General features: G+C 44.5%; 1 protein-coding gene across 11 annotated transcripts; it reads right to left on the bottom strand.

The window, feature by feature from the left end:
- Window positions 1-689: 689 nt before the first annotated feature.
- USP11 (ubiquitin specific peptidase 11) lies at window positions 690-16,612 on the bottom strand. 11 transcript variants are annotated; one of them, XM_004472135.4, is made up of 21 exons: window positions 16,329-16,612; window positions 9,804-9,913; window positions 9,498-9,628; window positions 9,049-9,166; window positions 7,905-8,050; window positions 7,700-7,761; window positions 7,476-7,575; window positions 6,867-7,040; window positions 6,597-6,755; window positions 5,984-6,208; window positions 5,729-5,812; window positions 5,523-5,617; window positions 4,583-4,789; window positions 3,821-3,873; window positions 3,362-3,622; window positions 3,214-3,284; window positions 2,917-3,029; window positions 1,773-1,922; window positions 1,568-1,683; window positions 1,305-1,393; window positions 690-1,217 (listed from the first exon to the last, which is right to left on the bottom strand). In XM_004472135.4, exons 1-21 carry the CDS (start codon window positions 16,595-16,597, stop codon window positions 1,080-1,082), a joined length of 2,871 nt encoding a protein of 956 aa, XP_004472192.2. In that variant the 5' UTR covers window positions 16,598-16,612; the 3' UTR covers window positions 690-1,079. The 11 variants fall into 11 exon arrangements, with proteins under 11 accessions (XP_004472192.2, XP_004472194.2, XP_058147821.1 ...); XM_004472137.4 differs by having other exon boundaries at window positions 3,377-3,622; XM_058291838.2 differs by lacking the exon at window positions 16,329-16,612 and adding an exon at window positions 15,678-16,153.
- Between the last annotated feature and the right edge of the window lie 1,272 nt (window positions 16,613-17,884).

Raw genomic sequence — 17,884 nt, 5'->3', positions numbered from 1 at the left:
GGCTGGAGGGACCCTGCCTGGTGGAGAGGCTTGGGTCATGGTGGTGGTAGGGGTCAAGTATAGGAGCAACATAGACATAGCACATTTTTCCTGTTGGATTGACCAGTCTGGGCCAGGTACTCTGCAAGAGTTCTCCTCAGAGGGACAACTAATTCTTCTCAGAAAACACTATTGGGGACCTGTGAAGTGGTCTGGCTACTTAGTATCTTTATGTCCAAATATGCATTTGGATGCCTGTCTGTTCTAGGTGTACCCTCTACATGTCAGTTTTAACAGGTCATGTCCACAGAAAGATTTGCAGTCCTAAGTCCAGAAAGGTCAGATACCCTCTGCAGGGACCAACTCCAGTATAATGAATTATTCTGGCCTCTGTACCTCAGTTTCCCACCTGAAATTGGAGAGAACACCTTCCTCATGAGATTGTGAGGACTGAACCAATATTTTAAAATGTTTTGGAAAAAACTGGGCATATAGTTGGTGCTTGGAATAGTGTCTTCCATGCAGATAGTACTTTAAAAGCACTTAGGGAAAAAAGCTCTTAGAGAGTAATATGTGACAAATTCTTGGTGCTCAATAAGCACTCAGAGCAGTACCCATCACACAATTGGCATTCAATAAGCACATAGAACATATTCAAGCATATAACTGTTGCTTATTAAGTGCATGAAAAAAACCTCCACACTGCCAAGTGAGGAACACACTGGAGTTTTATATATATATATATATATACAGCAGAAGATACAGGGTCTCAATAAGAAAATACACTCTGTGTTCACATGAATCTTTACTCCCTCAAGATACCCCAGGTTGAGGAAAAAGGGTAAGGGACAACCATAAATTAAAATGGAAGGGCTACTACTGCTCTAAGGGGGGAACACAGGCATACTCTGCCTGGGGAGAAGACAAGACCTCTTTTACCCCTGGGGGAGAGCAATGTAGGGACACAAGACAGCAGTGGCCACGATTAAGCTTGGAATGCCTGGCAGGGGACACCTAACATGGATAAGAGAATAGGTGGTGGACACGGGGTAGTAGTAGGTAGAGAAGGTTTCCTTCTGTGTGGCAGAACCCAGGGCCCGTCAGTTCACATCCATGAACTCAGAGCTGGGTGGGGAACCACAGGCAGGGGATGCTGTGGGGCCAGGCAAGCCGGGTTGGGTTTGCAAGCGTCGTGCCACATCCTGGCGTTGGTAGAAGAGGACATAGGCTGCCTTGGACTACAAGAAGAGGACAGGAGTTCAGTGTGGATGGGGGTAGGTGGGGTTGGGGTGGCGTCAGAGGGGAAGAAAGGATGGAAATCACACCTCAATCTGGCTCTCAGTCACAGGAGAGACGCTGTTGTCATCAAAGTAGTGCCACTGGCCACTGTCCTTGTTGCAGGCAAATGTTGTGTCTGTAACGGAGAAGCAGCAGTCTACACTCACCCTCCTGCCACTAAGAAGCACCCAGATTCACTCTCTTGCTCCTCCCACCTGGATAACCTCATATCCAGCAAACATTTCTAGTCATCCACTAGTCCATATCCCCCAGGGCCTCCCTCTTGTCCACAGCCTGACACATAACATACAGTGTCCATCACGCAGGCCTCCATAATGGTTTGAAACTGCAATGAGGTCGTACTTGTACAGCTCCGGATTTGACTTGCTCTGTGGTTTGATGACAAACTCGGAGAAGTCTAGGTCTCTGTGGGCAGAGACAGGGTCAATACTGGCGCTCTACCCTCTCCCAGATACCCCTTCCTTTCCCTCAGCCATCCTTCCCTGGTCCCAGACCGGATAGGGAACTCCACAAGTGTGTCCAGCTTCTCGCGGGAGAACTTGGTATAGGAAAAGCGCTTCAGGTGGATAATGAGGGTCTCTGGCAGCATCCACAGGTCCAGCTTCTTGGTGGCCAGCTGGTGCTGCTTGCAGGTGGGGCAGTACCTAAAGAGAGCCTGAGTCAGTAAACTGACATTTTCTGAGCCCTTCTGCATGGACTTTGTATTGTTAAGCCTTCATATTCCATATCTGGTCCACAGAAATGCTGGTCTTACCATTAGCCTTCTTATCTCTCTAGTTGCTCTCTTCATATTCATTTTCATTCATTCATCAAGTATTTATTGACTGTCTTTTGCATACACTTTTGAACTATTTTGTATTTTTGTAAGACTTCCGGTCCATGGAGCTGCTGGTCTTATTTTAGAATCTGCCTTCATCCCTCTAGTTCTCTTCAAATTTTATGTATTCATTCATTCACCATGTTATTTACTTGATAGCCTACTATTTAATCTTTTGGTACTATTTTGTATTTCTGTTCCATTTCTGATCCATGGAGATGCTGGTCTTATTTTTGAGACTGACTTTTTCTTTCTGATTCTCTACAGAGATTCTTATTTGTTTACCCTGCAAGTATCTATCTACTAAGTGTCTGATGCACAGCCCTACACTACTATAACCAGCAAGTACAGACACACAGTGAACTTAAGTCTCTACTTTCAAGGGATTTACTCTCTAATGGAGAAGACAGACAATAATGCAAAAGGGGTTATATGACATGTCATTAAGTGGTACTGAACTAGAAAGAAAGCAATACTTGGCTAGGAAGAAAAGAACATGGAGAGGAAATGGAGAGAGGTGATGTAAGTGGAGGGAAATGTGACTTTTGGCATGGTAGTAAGAGGTCACTCTATTAAGGTGACATGTGATCAGACACCCACGCAAGGTAAAGGCGTAAAGTCCTAGAAGAGCTGGAAGACATTCCTACCAGAAGAAATAGTCCAGGCAAGGGCCATGAAGTGGCAATATGCTTGGGGTACTGGTGGCTACTGCGGTAGAATAGCTTTCAGCAGAAGGGAGAGTAGGAGGTACATTTAGAGAGATAACAGGGGCCTGGTCCTACAGGCCCACCCCCCTAAACCCTGCCCCCCACAGCCCTCACCAGGGATTTTCCTTCTCCAGGGTCTCAACAGTGGTGAAGAGTTCAATGCACTCCTGCAGCCGCACCGGAGCCTTCTTCAACATATACCCTACGCAGTCATGTTTCACGTAGCCCTAGGGTTAGGTGAATGGATGGCCAGGTATGAGGACGGTTGGATAAATAAGGAGTGGGGGGCAGAGAACCTAGGCCAAGTGGTTAAAAGTGTACACTTTGAAGCCAGATATCTGAGGCCCTGGGAGATTTGAAGGGGTGCAAGTTCAAAGTTCCCCCTTCCCCACTCCCTGGGATCTTGTTTACCTCAGCCTCCACCTCGTTATAGTAACGCTTCTTCATCTCTGGCTCCCAGTCAATGGCAATATATGGCTGGGCTGAGGGTGAGGGGTAGGTGGTCAGTGCACTCTGCTGCCAAGAAAGCTCCCCACACACCTCCCCAACCCTGGCTCACAGCTGAAGGAGACACCATGGCTATCTTCGTTGTAGGTCGTGCGGTCACTGGTCCCATTGGAATTCACTGTCTGCAGGGTGAATAGCTGCTTGCGCCGTGACCTCTGGGGCCAGCGAGATGGGCCAGGTGAGTTGTCCAAGGGGGCCCGATTCCCACCCTGGACCCCAGAGCTGGGCCCAGCCTGCTCTGGCCCAGGGTCTTGGGAGCTGCCCCCAGCTGCCTTCTCAGGTTTGGAGACGTTGTCTTTATCCTCCACATTTCCTGGGACAGGGAAGGATGTTAGAGATGTGATGGTGTGACCCCCAAGGGGCTGAGCTATGATGCACTATCAGACTGACCCTGTATAGGTCAGACCTACCCAAGACTTCCCAGTCCTGATCCTCAGCCCCTCACCCATGCCATGGGGTCACTTGTACAGGACCTCATCCTTCTTGTTTCTCTCTCCCTCTTCTTCCTCACCTTTCTCATCCCCGTCATCCTCATCATCTGAGGTGGGCCTGGTCACATAACGTCTGTGGGCAGAGTAGAAGAGAGTCTTGAGGCAGGGGTACAAGGCAGTGAAAGGCAGGGCCTGAAATTTTACTTTAATTATGGCAGAAGTTATTGGTAAACCCACACATAAACAGGTGTTACTTATGAAACTGGAAGGTCTGAGGAAGTGACATATGAACACACAAAAAGATTTGAGGATGTCTCAGTAGTGGCCTGATAATGTATGGTCTTGTGTGCCACAGTTACAAATCTAGATTTTAAGCATAATAAGTCACTGGTAAACAGACACAAGAAGCTGAAGGCCCCTAAGGAGTGAACTTTTAAGTACAGCATGAAGGAGTAGTAGTTTGGCCAGATATTGTATTGCTTTGTTTGCCATGGTAAGGACTCTAGATTTTAAATACAATGAAAATCTACTCATAAAAAGACAAGTTCATTGGTAAAAAACACAAACGTATTGCCTCTCCAAGGAAGAGACAATTAAACACAAGATGAAGTTGTGTGTATTTTGCCTGTTTTTTGTTCATCTCTATCTCCAGCACCTTAGAGAGGCAGTAGCAAAGCCAGAGCTCTATAGGGGGAAAAAAACCCTACAAGTTCCTCTATGGCCATGTTAAGTTTGAGCTGTCTTTTGGAAATTCAAAGGGAGGCATTAAATAAGCAGCTAGGCACACCCAGGTCTGAGTTCAGATCCCTTAGCTTCCCTCCTGCCAGGAAAGGCACACTCACGAGAGCCGGTACAGCAGGATGTGATATAAGGCATCCCAGGTAAGCCGGTCCCGGGGCACCGACACAAGAAGTGGGTGTCCAAAGAGCATCAGGCCATAGTAGGAGTTGTTGTAGTCCCGGGCTGGGGTGCGCTCCCGCAGGTAGACAGGAAGCACTACATCTTCTCTTTTGCCTTCACCGGTCCCAACCCTATTTGACACCTCATATCTGTAGAGGGGGTGAACATCCAATCACAGTTGATCAGTACATTTCTTACCCCAGTTGTTCCATCCATTTATCAATATTAGCCTTAAAATGTTTTAAAAGGATCTGAAAAGTCACCAGTTATTTTGTGCTTTACAAAGTGTTAGCTGAATTATTCAGCACTTTGTTTATGTGATGTTGTTGAAAGCACTTTGATATCAGAACACTAAGGGGGTTAACAAAAATTTTCAATGACAAAAGGATTTAATTTTCTTTTTGGATAACAATGCTTGGTTTACAAAGAACTTTTTTTGCCTACAAAACACTTTCTATTTTAGTTTTTAGTTACCTAAAGATTCAAAATTTTTGGAATACTCTTCTGTTCAGAAAGATCTGCAGTATTCCAAGCTTCAAAAAATATATTTTTTTTTTGTTTTTGAGGATTGAAATATGAGTAAGAAGTTCAGATCAGCATCTAGTACACAGTTAACTACTTTCTAAGTGCTAAATAAAATAAATAAAAAATGGTAGCATCCCTCACGTAACAAGAAACCTCAAGGACACCTTGTATAAAGATGTCACCCTGACCCCACATCGCTTATGGCCTTAAGGCATATAGCTGAGAGACTACATAGAGCAGGTGCTTGATAAGCACCGCAGAGGAGAGGAGAGATAAGGTGGTTAATTGAAGGTCACACAAAAGGAAGCAAGAGAGGTTCCTGAGGAACCACCACCTCACCCTATTCCCCTCACTCACATGAAGATATCATCTCGGTCCAAGATGCTGCTCAGAGACTCCTCCAGCTGGTAGATCTTATAGAAGCGGTGACTGAAGACATCAGCCACCATCATCTGAGAATGGGATACAGAAAGAGAATGGGATACAGAAAGAGCAAGGCCTACCCATCTCCTTCTGCCTCCCTTCCCCTAAGTTCCACTCTTTCTCCACCTTCAGATCCTCACCCTGTCTGGTGCAACACCTGTGTGTTTAGACAGAGCCACACATAGATCCGAGATTTTGCCTTTCTTGGGAACCACAAGCCGATGCTGAGGAAGAAACAGTATCCACGAAAGATCAGAAGGGGGAAAAAAACAACAAAAGATAAAAAGGTGTGTGTAGTGGGTTAACGCAGGAAACCCTCAAGTATGGCACAGCAATGAAATAAATTCTGACTACATGTCTTTCATTATGTCCCCATGTTCCCACTGCCCCCATACCTGCTCTGGCTTGCGGCGAGGATCCATAGAGACAAAGAAGACCTCCATGACCCTCTTGTGGCTAACCGGCAGTGGGACACTGAGGTAGCAGAAGGGGTCGAACGTCACAGACACGTTGCCACAATCAGGGCACACCAGTGTGGACTTGAAGAGTCCATGGAAAGTGTCCACAATCACAGAATCATTCCGCCGTTTGTGGTTCTGCCAGGCCTCCTGAGCAACCTCCTGTTGACAGTGTCATCATGGGAGTGGGGCTTGCCGGGGGCAGGGGAAAGCTGGGGTTTGGGGTGGATGCACATAGGGTTATGATTAAGGCCACTGTTAAAGTCAAGAGATAGAATTACAACTAGGGATATCTAGACTATGTTCACTGTTAGGATTGGGGTTTACTTTGGGCAGGAAACTGGGTTAGGTATGGGAGCAGAAGTGGTGCTGGAGTTAAGGATGGGGTTGAGACTGGCGTTGAGGTCAGGATGGAGGACCTTAACATAAATAATGAAGGTGTTGGATATCCCAGGGAAGCCAGAGAGTTCTTGAAGCAACGGTGTTAGTGTGGGCTTTAACGTGGGCTCTCTAGGATAGGTGCTGTCAAGAGCACCAAGGAGCAGCCTACCTGATCTGGCCGCCCGGCAGCATCACACAGCTCCACATATTCCTTCTTCTTGACCCGATTGAGGTCCTCATGCAGCCCATCCAGGAGGAACGACAGTAGCTCCTGTGAGTCATGCTGCTGGTAGCCCAGAAACTGGGCTGCAAAATGGCCGACCTTGGTCTGTAAGGGCAGGGCCGTCACAGCAAAAGGCAGTTAGGAGAGCTGAGTATGTATATGTGTGTGTGCGCGTGCGCACACGCGCGCGCACCCATGCCCAGGGTTGAACCACACCTTGAACACATGCGGCACGATGGAGCGGTGGTGGCCGGACCATGCCTGCTTCACCAGGTCTGCATAGGCCTCTGCGATCTCGCCCTTCATGCCCAGCGGGTTGCAGAAATTGAGCTCCTCCAGGTAGCGATTGTTGAGGAAATACTCAGTGAGCTGTGGCACATTGCTGAGGCACTGTAGGAGACAGGTGCCAGGTGAATGAGGCAGAGAAGAGGAAAGAGAAGGTGGCCAAAGTGGGGATAAAGCAAAGGAAGTGAGGAGAAAGGAGAAAAGGGGGGAAAAGAGAGAAAGAAGTGGCAGGCGGATAGGGGTGAGAAGGGTACAGGGCAGTAAGGAAGAAAAGATATTAGTTTATCCAGAGAAGAACGTAGTGGCAAAGAAGAGAAAAAAAAAGGGAAAGTAGGTGGTGGGCAGAGGAAGAAGGTATTGTTATTTCAAAAGGAAGTGATGTTTCAGGAACTAAAGTGGACATGTCAATTCAGACTTCTGAGACCCTACCTTCCAACCTGACCCCTTGTCCTACAGCCCTCCCTGGTCCCCTAGAGCTGCCCCTAATCCCCAGCTCATGAAGCCCACCCCAGATGCTAAACACAGGCCTAATGGCCTAACCTGCAGGGCCGAGTTCATGAAGCATGTGTTGCCCAGATTGGTGAGACCACAGACACCTGGCTGGCTCTGGAAGTCCTCATCCTCCTCAGCCATGTTCTTCCTAGGGTTGGATGAAAAACACTATCAGTTGAAAGCCTACTATATGTGGATGGAATGTATTCATGGGCTCAGTCCTTCTGCCTATAATGGAACCCCACTCTGGACCAGACACCCCAAGGGCTCACACAACATGCAGCTGTGCGCTGGGCCAAGTGCCATCTTTGTTTCGGGTCTCCATGATGACCACCTGGTTTGGAGGAAGAGCAAGAAGAGATGGGAAGACATTAACAGTGGGCTTTATGGACACCTAGGCCTCCACCTCCCCCAATCTGAGCACTGCCAGGTAAATCTGCCAGTCCACCTGAGCAGAAAAGCCCTCCCCTCCTTTACCTGCCCACTCCTGAGGCTAGCGTCAAGCACTGTGACGTGTGTGTTGCACAGCCGTTCAAACAAGCCTTCTGAGTTCTTGATCCACAGTCGTGCCTCCTCCTGAGGGTTCACCAGAAACTGCTCCCGAGCTATGCGCAACACGTGGTCTGTGGAGGGTGACAGAGCACAGTCAAGGTCTTCTGGGACCCAGTATAATCAACCCACCTAGCATCAAACTCTAATTCATCCCCACTCACCTCACATACATGGTCTATACCTATTTAAGGGAATTGTGTCCCTGTAGCAGTGTGACATTATTTATGAATTCCAAAAATAGATACTAGATTATGTTAGTTGGTTCCTCTGGGGATATCAGATTGTATTTGGATTCATAGATTTCACTTTTACTTGATTAAATAATGATTGAGGCTTTGACTGGGCCACGTCAGTAGGAAGCTGAATCCCCACCCACCAAGAGGACTCTCTATTGCAGAGAAGGGAGGTTGGAGTTTTGATCCTGGAGCCCGGGAAGTAAACACAGAGAAGCAGATACATGAGGAAGGAGAGAAGTCTCCAATAAATGCAGGCAGAGGCCTCGGGGAGAGAAATGAGCTGCTGGCCTGATAGTCTACAGATGGCCTTGTGGAGAAAGCAGAGGAGTTGAGCCTAAAGGGAAACAAGCCCCAGCAAGAGAGGAACCCAGGAAGCCTCAACCCTTGCAGAGGTTGGAAGCCATCTTGCTCCAACATGTGGCAATGGACTTTGGTGAGGGAAGTAACTTATGCTTTACGGCCTGGTAACTGTAAGCTTCTACCCCAAATAAATACCCTTTATAAAAGTCAACAGATTCCTTGTATTTTGCATCAGCACCCTGTTGGCTGACTAATATAGTCCCCAATCAATCTCCAATGGACTGATGCATGCTCAGGACACCAGACTCCCAGCAAATATCCTATGCCACACCATCTAAGCCACTGGAATGCAGCCTACACACTCAAGGGGACCCTTAAGAGCCTCTGCCCAACTTTGATCAACAATTCCTTGTTCCTCCAAAGTCTGATTGATGTCTTCTCTGTCTGCCACAGCCCAACCCATTTATTCTCAGCTCACAAAACTGTGGCTAATGGCTGTGTATGCCAACTCACTCTGTGACTTGTAGACTCACCAATAGAATCTGTGTTGCTGAACTGCACAGTGTGAGGTGAGCGCATATCACTGTGCTGGACAAGCAGCAGCTCTACTGGATAAACTTCAACCTTCTGGGTGCTGGGCAGCTCCACGACCTGTAAGGGTAGAGGCGGGCAGACAAAGGTATACCCATGCAGCATAGAGACACAAGCACAGTGGCCTTTGAGGGTAGAAGAACATAAGCACAGGCATACATACATATTGAACAAAGACACATATATGACAATCTGTAAGGAAGCATACACAGGCGAACACACACAAAGACACCTGTGAGGGGAGAGGGATGCAGGCACAAATGTATCTATACAGCATGCACAGACACACAAATACACTCAGGTCTAGACCCTTCCTGGGTCTACAAGGCCTTCCTCCTTCCCCACCTCCCACAGAGTCCATCTCCTCCAGCAACCTCCCCACCTACTTTACCTTGCGTTCAATGGGTGGCTGACCATGCTCCAGGCCATAACAGCTGACCAGATAATGCCAAGTGGTCGCTGGGAGTAGCACATAGTCTTCCCCTTCCACCAGTCCTTTCTTGAGGTGCCAGCTTACTTGGTCTGTGGGGGTGGGGTGGGGAACGCAGAGGAACAAACAGGGAAGGAAGCTGATGACTAACTCTGGACATCTCAACAATGGCCTAGCACACAGGATGGGCTTGTGATCATTTGTAGGGACAGAAGGGACAAGAACTCCAAGGCTAGGTTAATGTGGGAAGGCAGAGAGGCCTGTTACCTTCAAAGAGCTCAGCATTGTTGATGCAGCCAGGGAAGGTGCTGGAGTCCTGGTCCTCTCCCTGCACATACACTTTCCACTGTTTATACCAGTGCTGTTCCACAAGGAACCTGGGGCCCAGACATGTAACAAGGGTCCCTGGTTATCTGGGGGGTTAGTTGTACAACTCCCCATGGTTATGCTAGTTATGTTAGACTGAAAGTATCAACACATTATAATTCAAGATGAAAAGTTTCAGCATCATATAAAAATAAATTAGTCCAAGGACAGTGTCAAAAAAAGTAAAAAGACAACCTAGAGAATGGGAGAAAATGTTTGGAAACTACATCTCTGATAAGGGCTTAATATCCAGACTATATAAAGAAATCCTACAACTCAACAACAAAAAGACAAACAATACAATTTAAAAATGGACAGAAGAACTGAATGGACATTTCTTCAAAGACGAAATACAAATGGTCAAGAGGCACAAAAAAAGATGCTCATCATTAGCCATCAGGGAAATGCAAGTAAAAACCATAATGAGATACCACCTCACACACACTAGAATGGCTACTATTAAAAAAATGGAAAATAACAAATATAAGTGAGGATGCAGAGAAACAGAAATCCTCATGCATTGGTGGCAGGAATGTAAAATGGTGCAGTTGCTGTGGAAAAGTTGTTTCATTAGAAAGTTAAACAGAACTACCACATAACTCGAATATCCTGCTTCTAGGTATATACCCCAAAGAATTGAAAGCAGGGACCCAAACAGATATTTGCCTACTAATGTGTACAGAGATATTATTCACATTAGCCAAAAAGTGGAAACAACCCAAGTGTCCATCATCAGATGAATGATCAACAAAATATGGTATATACCAGAGATGAATGATAATTGTGGTTTATGGTACAGATGCAAGAATGCCTTTTTGTGAGCTAGAGCAGCTGAACATCACTATTGTAGGGTGGCTGGAATGTGGAGAAGCATGGGAAAAACAGAATTAATGTAACCTATGGACTGTGGTTAACAGCAGTACTGTAATAGTCTTGCATCAGTGCCAAAGATGTATAGTGTTAATAATGGGGGGTGGTATGGAAAAAATATGCCAATGTATGCTATAGACCATGGTTAGTGGTAATAGTCTGATATTATTTCATAATCTGTAACAAATGTTCCACCACAGTTTGGTATGTTGGTGAAGGTATGTTGTATTTGAATTCTACATGAGTTTTAAATTCACAACTTCTGTAATAAAAATATATTAAAAAATAATAATAGGGTGCGTTAGGGGAAAATGCACCAAATATAAGATGTGTACTATATTTAGCAATGTTTTGATGATATTCTTTCATAATTTGTAACAAATGTTTCACAACAATGCCAAGTGTTGGTGGTGGGGTGATGTACGGGACCCCTGTATGATGTTATGCATGTTTATTTTGCACATTCACACTTACTATACATAGTGTATATATGTTCATGTATGAATGATATACTTCAATAAAAAAGTGGTATATATGTATAAACAATGGATTAATCATCCACAAAAAGGAAGTGTTCTGACACATATGACAACATGGATGAACCCTGAGGACATTACGCTGAGTGAAATAAGTCAAACACAAAAGGACATTTTATGATTCCACATATATGAAATATTTAGAATAAGAAATTTTATATATAGAAAAAATAATTACAGGTTACCAGGGGCGGGGAGGGAGAAAATGGGGAGTTACTGCTTAAGGGGTATAGAATTTCTGTTTGGGATGATGAAAAAGTTTTGGTAATGGATGGTGGTGATGGCAGCAAAATATTGGGAATGTAGTATCACTGAACTGTACACATGAAAGTGGTTGAGATGGGAAAATCTGTGTTGTATATATATTAGCATAATAAAAATTTTAAAAATATAAACAAATTAAAAGCAAAATTATTCAGAGATGCTCAGATTTTGGGTATAAGATTACCTGACTTCTTAAGATACTAAGAGATTTTATCAAAAAAAGAAAATGGGTTTAATCAAGGCAAAAAAACCCACCCACAGTACTGTAGAAACGTAAGGCTTAATTAGAGACTAAAAGATAATTCCTTTGTACTTGTCTGTGGGGTAACTCAGCTAAATGAGGCTCAAAATTTCTGTCACTTGCGGCTAATGTTATAAGGTATCAGCCATTCATTAAGTGTGCAATATTTTTACAGGATAAACAAATGGAGGCAAAATTCTTCAGCTAAAGAAATGGATTTGATGAAATCTGAAAAACCTTCCCCCCAAATTGAAAATAATTTATAATGCTACAAAATTACAAGGTTTTCCTTCAGAAGAAAAACTGCATACAACCATTTCCCATCTTTTTATTTAGGATTTATTTTGCTTTATAAATTTTTGGGCTCACAGTTACTAGCTCTCTTTTAAAGAAATTTTACATGCACTACAAGAATAAACATTTAGAATGTGTTGAAATCTGCTTGTGTAAAATGCCATTAGAAATCCTAAAGTATGGAAAATATTTGGCATGTAGTAAGTGCAAAATGAATGTTAGCTGTTATTATTCTAAACCTGGGGTTTGGACTTAAAAGCTCACATATACATATACATACAACTCCCTTCCCACTTTCACACATAAACCTACTGCATTATGGAATTTCTGACACATAAAAAGACTATCCCAAATACTTAGCAACCTAAAATAAACTTTAAAAAACACAAAACTGGTGAAAAATATTGTATTGGTTGGTTTTCCAAGCAATATGACCCCATAAATATGATTCTTTAAAATGTCAACTTTCACTTGTTTATAAAAGAATCAGAGAAGTAGGGGGAAGGAAGGATAGAAAATCTTGAAATAGACACAAGTCATCTGAAGAGGCAAACATTTGCGTTTTTTTCTTCTGCATTATCCCCCCCCCCCCCCCCCCCCCCCCCCAGTCCTACCACCTTACACATAGCACACAAGCCCATATCATTTATTCACACCAAAAAAACATGCCCTCCCTACCATGGTCAGGATGATTCTGTCTTTTCCAAATTCAGGCCCCGAATCAGAATAATGACAATACTAAAATATTCTTTTATGCCTGAACTATCTTTGGGAGATAAAGCGAAGATTTGTTCATTCGTCGTATGAAAGGAAGGGCAATAAGAACATTTAGGTTTACCTAAAATTCTTCAAATTCCATTTAAAATTTTAATAAAACTTTCAGTTATCAAACAATATTAAATGACAAAAAAAGTTTAGCTTCCTAGGTTTTTGTAATTAAATACGCTAATATAAACATCTTTAAATAACTGCACTTTCCAAGTTGAAAAGCATACTCACGTTTAAGCTACAAGACTAGGTCAATAACTATATACCAAAAAACCCTTTCCCCATCCCCCGATTCTAAATTCACAAATGCCTTTTCCCGTTTGGTTCATGTAAGTCTGAACAAGCACTAGGGATATTGACTCATTTTCATGGAAACTGTCAGAGGTCCGTTGCTTATTTCAGTCTTTTATTAGATTCAGCAGTCAAGGTATATCCACTCTAAGAGTTAGAAAAGCCGAAGTTTAGTTCTAGGGTCACCATTACACTTAACTGTTCCCCATGCTGTACAGACTCTTCTATTGACAGAAAACCCTCAGCACTTCTAGGCTAGCCCCTAAGCTCCTACAAAACACAGTTCCTTTCCTTTCTCTGAACACTACCCATTGTTGCCACACTCTTAAGCCCAGCTACCCTCCTTCCTTTATGAGGTCAACCCCATGATTGTTTACCTCTGTTAAAAACCTTTCCATACCCTGCAGGGACCTTCTAAAGATTCCCTTGGCTATCTCTAATTTAATTGTGTTTAGATGATCCATATTAAAAAAGAAAAACTAAAAACTGCCAAGGAGGCTACATTATTACAGGCTTAATTTGACTAAGTTAATTAATTGCCCTCACCCAGATCTGCCAGCTGGTTTAAAAAAGGTGAAAATATTAATAACAATGTTAGATATATGATTTGGGGCTAGTCCATGACTTCAAAATATCAGAGATTTCCTGACCACTGAAGCAATCCCTACAAAATGGACAACGAATTAAAGAACCTTGAGATGCTTTGCTATTACCTAGAGATAAGCATTAAAAAAAACTAGAATTTTAAAAAAACGTTTCGAGACTTCATCATGATAGCAGGGTAGAGGAATTGGCTTCAATAATGAACCAACACTTGTGGGGTAATTTTAAGGGTACTACTGAGAATGTCTTTAATGCACCGAACCCACACAATCATGACAAGGCTGTAAAGGTAGGATGGGGAAAAGAACCAAAGCCTTGAGGCCCTTTTGAACACCTCTAAATGGGTTATAAAAACATTCTGGTTATTTCTGTTTACTCTCAGGATGGATTGCGGCTTTTCCTTACATTCCCCAATTTGGGGAACATGACATCTCTCCAGTAACAGGAGCATACACTTCATCAGTATGGTTATTCTAAACTGAGCAAACCTCATTTGCAAAGGCCTTGAGGTGTTTGAGGAACAGCAGACAATCCAAGATGGCCGGCGAGAAAAGTAATCAGAGGAGAGATCTGAGAAGAAATCAGCGTAGAAGAGCGCAGCCTAATAAAGCCTTGCAAGTCATTTTAAGAATTTTGGCATTTTCACTGCATGAGAGGAAAAGCTGTCAGGTTTTGAAGAATGGATGAACATGAGATAATTCATGTTTTAAAAAGAATTACTCCGTACGTAAAAATTAACTTTACAGTGGAGAAGCCTGGCAGACATCACCTTAACCAAGTGATCAAGGTTAACATCACCAGTGTGATGGTCATATGGCTATCGCGTACCACTTGATATGATGGGAATATGTTTACAGTATGATTTCACATATATAACATTTTAAAATGTGAAAGTTTAGACAACAAATACTGCTTAGGGATGAATACAATGGTGGTACAGCCTTAAAGAAAAGGAAGAACCATGGAAAAGTCCTAATAGTTTCCCATGGGGTAAGGAGGGGAAGGGTCACAGAAGGACTTATTAGTTTTTGGTTTGAAATACCTAGAATATTTACTATTTAGTTCAGAAGGACTTAAGGAAACGTTCTGAATCTCTGCCTGGGTGGCGGTCACAATTTTTTGTTTTATTTTTCTTTAAACTATATATAAAGGCTTGTTAGCTTTGAAATATTTTAATAAAAAAAGTTTGAAACAGACTCAGAAAAGTTGCAAAAATAGCACAAAGAATTCTGTATCAGATTCCCCCAATTTAACATTTAACTCATTGGCTTTATCATTGTCTCTCCATATACGTTTATATATATGTTAATTTTTCAACCATCTAAGTTGCTTATATGAAGGTTCTCCAACTCTTAAATATTTCAGTACGTATTTCCTAAAAACAAGTATATTCTTTCATAAGCACAACACAATTATCGAAATCAAGAAATCAGCACTGATACAGTACTAATGTCTAATCTACAGATCATAGTCAAATTTCACCAATTCTCCCCTTAGTCCTCTACAGTAAAAAAGGGGGGAAAAACAATTTTAAAAACAATTCAGGATCACACGTTGCATCTTGACTCGATAAATCTATGTTTAATCTGTAACAGCCTTTGTCTTTCACGACCTTGACATTTTTGAAAAGTACGGGCCGTTTATTTTTACGGAATGTCCTAAAATTTGGGCTACATAAAGGATTTATATAATTTTTTATGTCTTGCATATTTCACAATTAAAAAAAGCTAACTCGGCGAGAAACAGAATGAATCCAGAAGCAGCGAATTTCAAAAAGCACTGGTTAGCAATGAAATCAGTACAACAGGCCGATTTCTATTTTTAAAAAATAACTTTTTCTCCTGATTATAAAAACAAAACAGTACTAAAACAGATAACAGCTTTAACATCGAAGGCCCTTTCCCTTACCAATCACCTGCACTTTCTCCTGTCCTGAGAAAAAGGCCTCGGTCAGATTCACAAACCTTGCCGCGTCACAAATTTAGCTCCTTCGCAGACGCCATTTTCTATTTCAGAGGCACCACCTCCCCCTCCACTGTCGTTCCCTTAAAGCACGCCCCCAGCATTACGTCACAGACCCCGCCCCGTTCCCAGGCGCCAGTTTCCTTCACAACGCAAGCCCCCGCGCCCCTCCCCCGGCCCATGGCCGTTTGTCTCGGATTCCGCTCCTTTGGTCTTCTATCAGCAGCTTCGCCTCTTTCTCACGCACCGCGGTGCAAACGCAGGCCCTCCCCCGCCACGTTGACCACGCCTCTCAGCCTTCTGCGCAAAGCCTGAGGCAGTCCCAGGTTCCAATTTCCACCACTGCAGGCCCGGCCCCACCCCCATGGCCGTTATCTCTCGGCCCGTCCCCGGCTCTCCATAACAAACCCCATCTTGCTGTCAGGCGCCAACACGCACGCCCCGCCCCTTTCCCCGATGAGGAGAAACACTCACAGGCATCTCCCCGCCCCTTTGCCCGCTGTCCCGCTGGCGGTTCCCCCGCGGACCTGAGCCGCCACGTCCCGCATCGCTGCCAACGCCCCCTCAGCCAAGGCTCTACTCGCATCCCTGCCTCACCAGCTCTCGCCGGCTCGCAGCGGACGCTCTCGCCCACTCTCGGCATTCTCGATTTGGCGCCGCTGACTCTCTAGGCTCCGCACCGCCTCGCCTTCTGATTTTCCGTCTTCAGCCGCTGCCGCTTTAGCAGCGACCGCCGCCATGGCCATCCACCCTCCTCTCACGGCCACCGCAGCTGGGATAAGAAGACGCCCCTCAACTGCCACTTCCGGATTCTGGTCCCGGAAACGGAAGCAGAGCCCCCCAAACCGCCGAGGGTCTACGGCCATCTTAGAAACAGGTCGCACCTAGCACGCGTCGAAGGGCTGGGCGGGCATCGGGTTGTAAGCGGTGATTTCTGTGCCCAGTGGGCGCGGTAAAATCTTCAGTTGGGGACCAAGAAAAAAGTGTGTCGTGGGACTCTGACCCCATGTTGAATCAGGGCAAAATATAGCATGCATACATACATTCGCGAGGTGGGCAAGGATATTTTGGGGGAGTGTGCAGGGGCATTCTGAGGGGCCGGGTCTTCTTGCTCCCGTACCCTACGGGATTCTGTGAGCCCCTACTCTGGGAGAGGCACCTTTTTGCCTGACCGGAAAGTCCATCCTTCGTTGCACCATCTTCTTCCTCATTTATCAAAATCCTATGCAGAATGTTAGCTTCTCCAGGGAGCCACCCAGGCCCTGCGGGCCGTTTTCTTTCCTGAAACTTGGTTTATTCATCCGACAAACGTGCGTTGAAGGCAAGTCAGCCTAAGTCCTGAGTGTTTGTTGTAGTCACAGCAATGATAGTAACACGGTTGTCATGTTTTTGGCCGTTTTAAGAGTTTTATTGAACTGAAATAGCCTTAGGCAGCAGGTACTATCACCGTCGCCCATGGGCAAGTGAGGGAAGCTGAGGACCAGAAACCATAATTCACTTTTTCCCACCTATTAACTGGCTGAGCTCTTGGTGGACCTCAGGAAGTAAGGCTCCAGAGCTGTAACCTTAAAAACACCAGGTCAGGAATTCTCCAACTGTGGCCCCAGGCTCCTGCAGATTCACAGGATCAAAACTATTTTCATACTTTCTCATTCATACCTGTACAGTGTTTTCCAGAGCCTCCATGACGTCATAAAGTCTTTGTGTGGGTGGGGGAACATGACTGAATTTTAAAGAATATAAAGGGGTCCTCAAACTTCAAATGTTTGAGTTTTATTGCAGTAGGCCAGGGTTTCTTAACCTCAGTCCTACTTAAATTTCATTGTTGTGGGGAGCATTGTAGGATTTTTAGGGGCCTATACACTAGATGCCAGTAGCACCCCCCAGCTGGGATCATTAAGAATGTCTTCAGACATTGCCATAAGTCCCCCATATTGAGAAACACTGCACTCAACTATGCCACCGTTTTTTCCTGCTAGGGCTCCCAGTCCTATTGGTGATAACTATTTTCCTCTCTGGTTTCCTGCATCCACCTGCATATTGACTGTCCCAGCCTGGCCACCTCACAACTCTCTAAAGTAAGCTCATTGTTTCAGTGACTTTCTTCACAACATCCCCACCGGCAAGAACAAATCTTGCCTCTCCACACCTTA

Source organism: Dasypus novemcinctus, chromosome X, assembly GCF_030445035.2.
Source record: "Dasypus novemcinctus isolate mDasNov1 chromosome X, mDasNov1.1.hap2, whole genome shotgun sequence".
In the NCBI taxonomy this organism is placed as follows: domain Eukaryota; kingdom Metazoa; phylum Chordata; class Mammalia; order Cingulata; family Dasypodidae; genus Dasypus; species Dasypus novemcinctus.
This window is presented reverse-complemented; position numbering and strand designations above follow the sequence as displayed.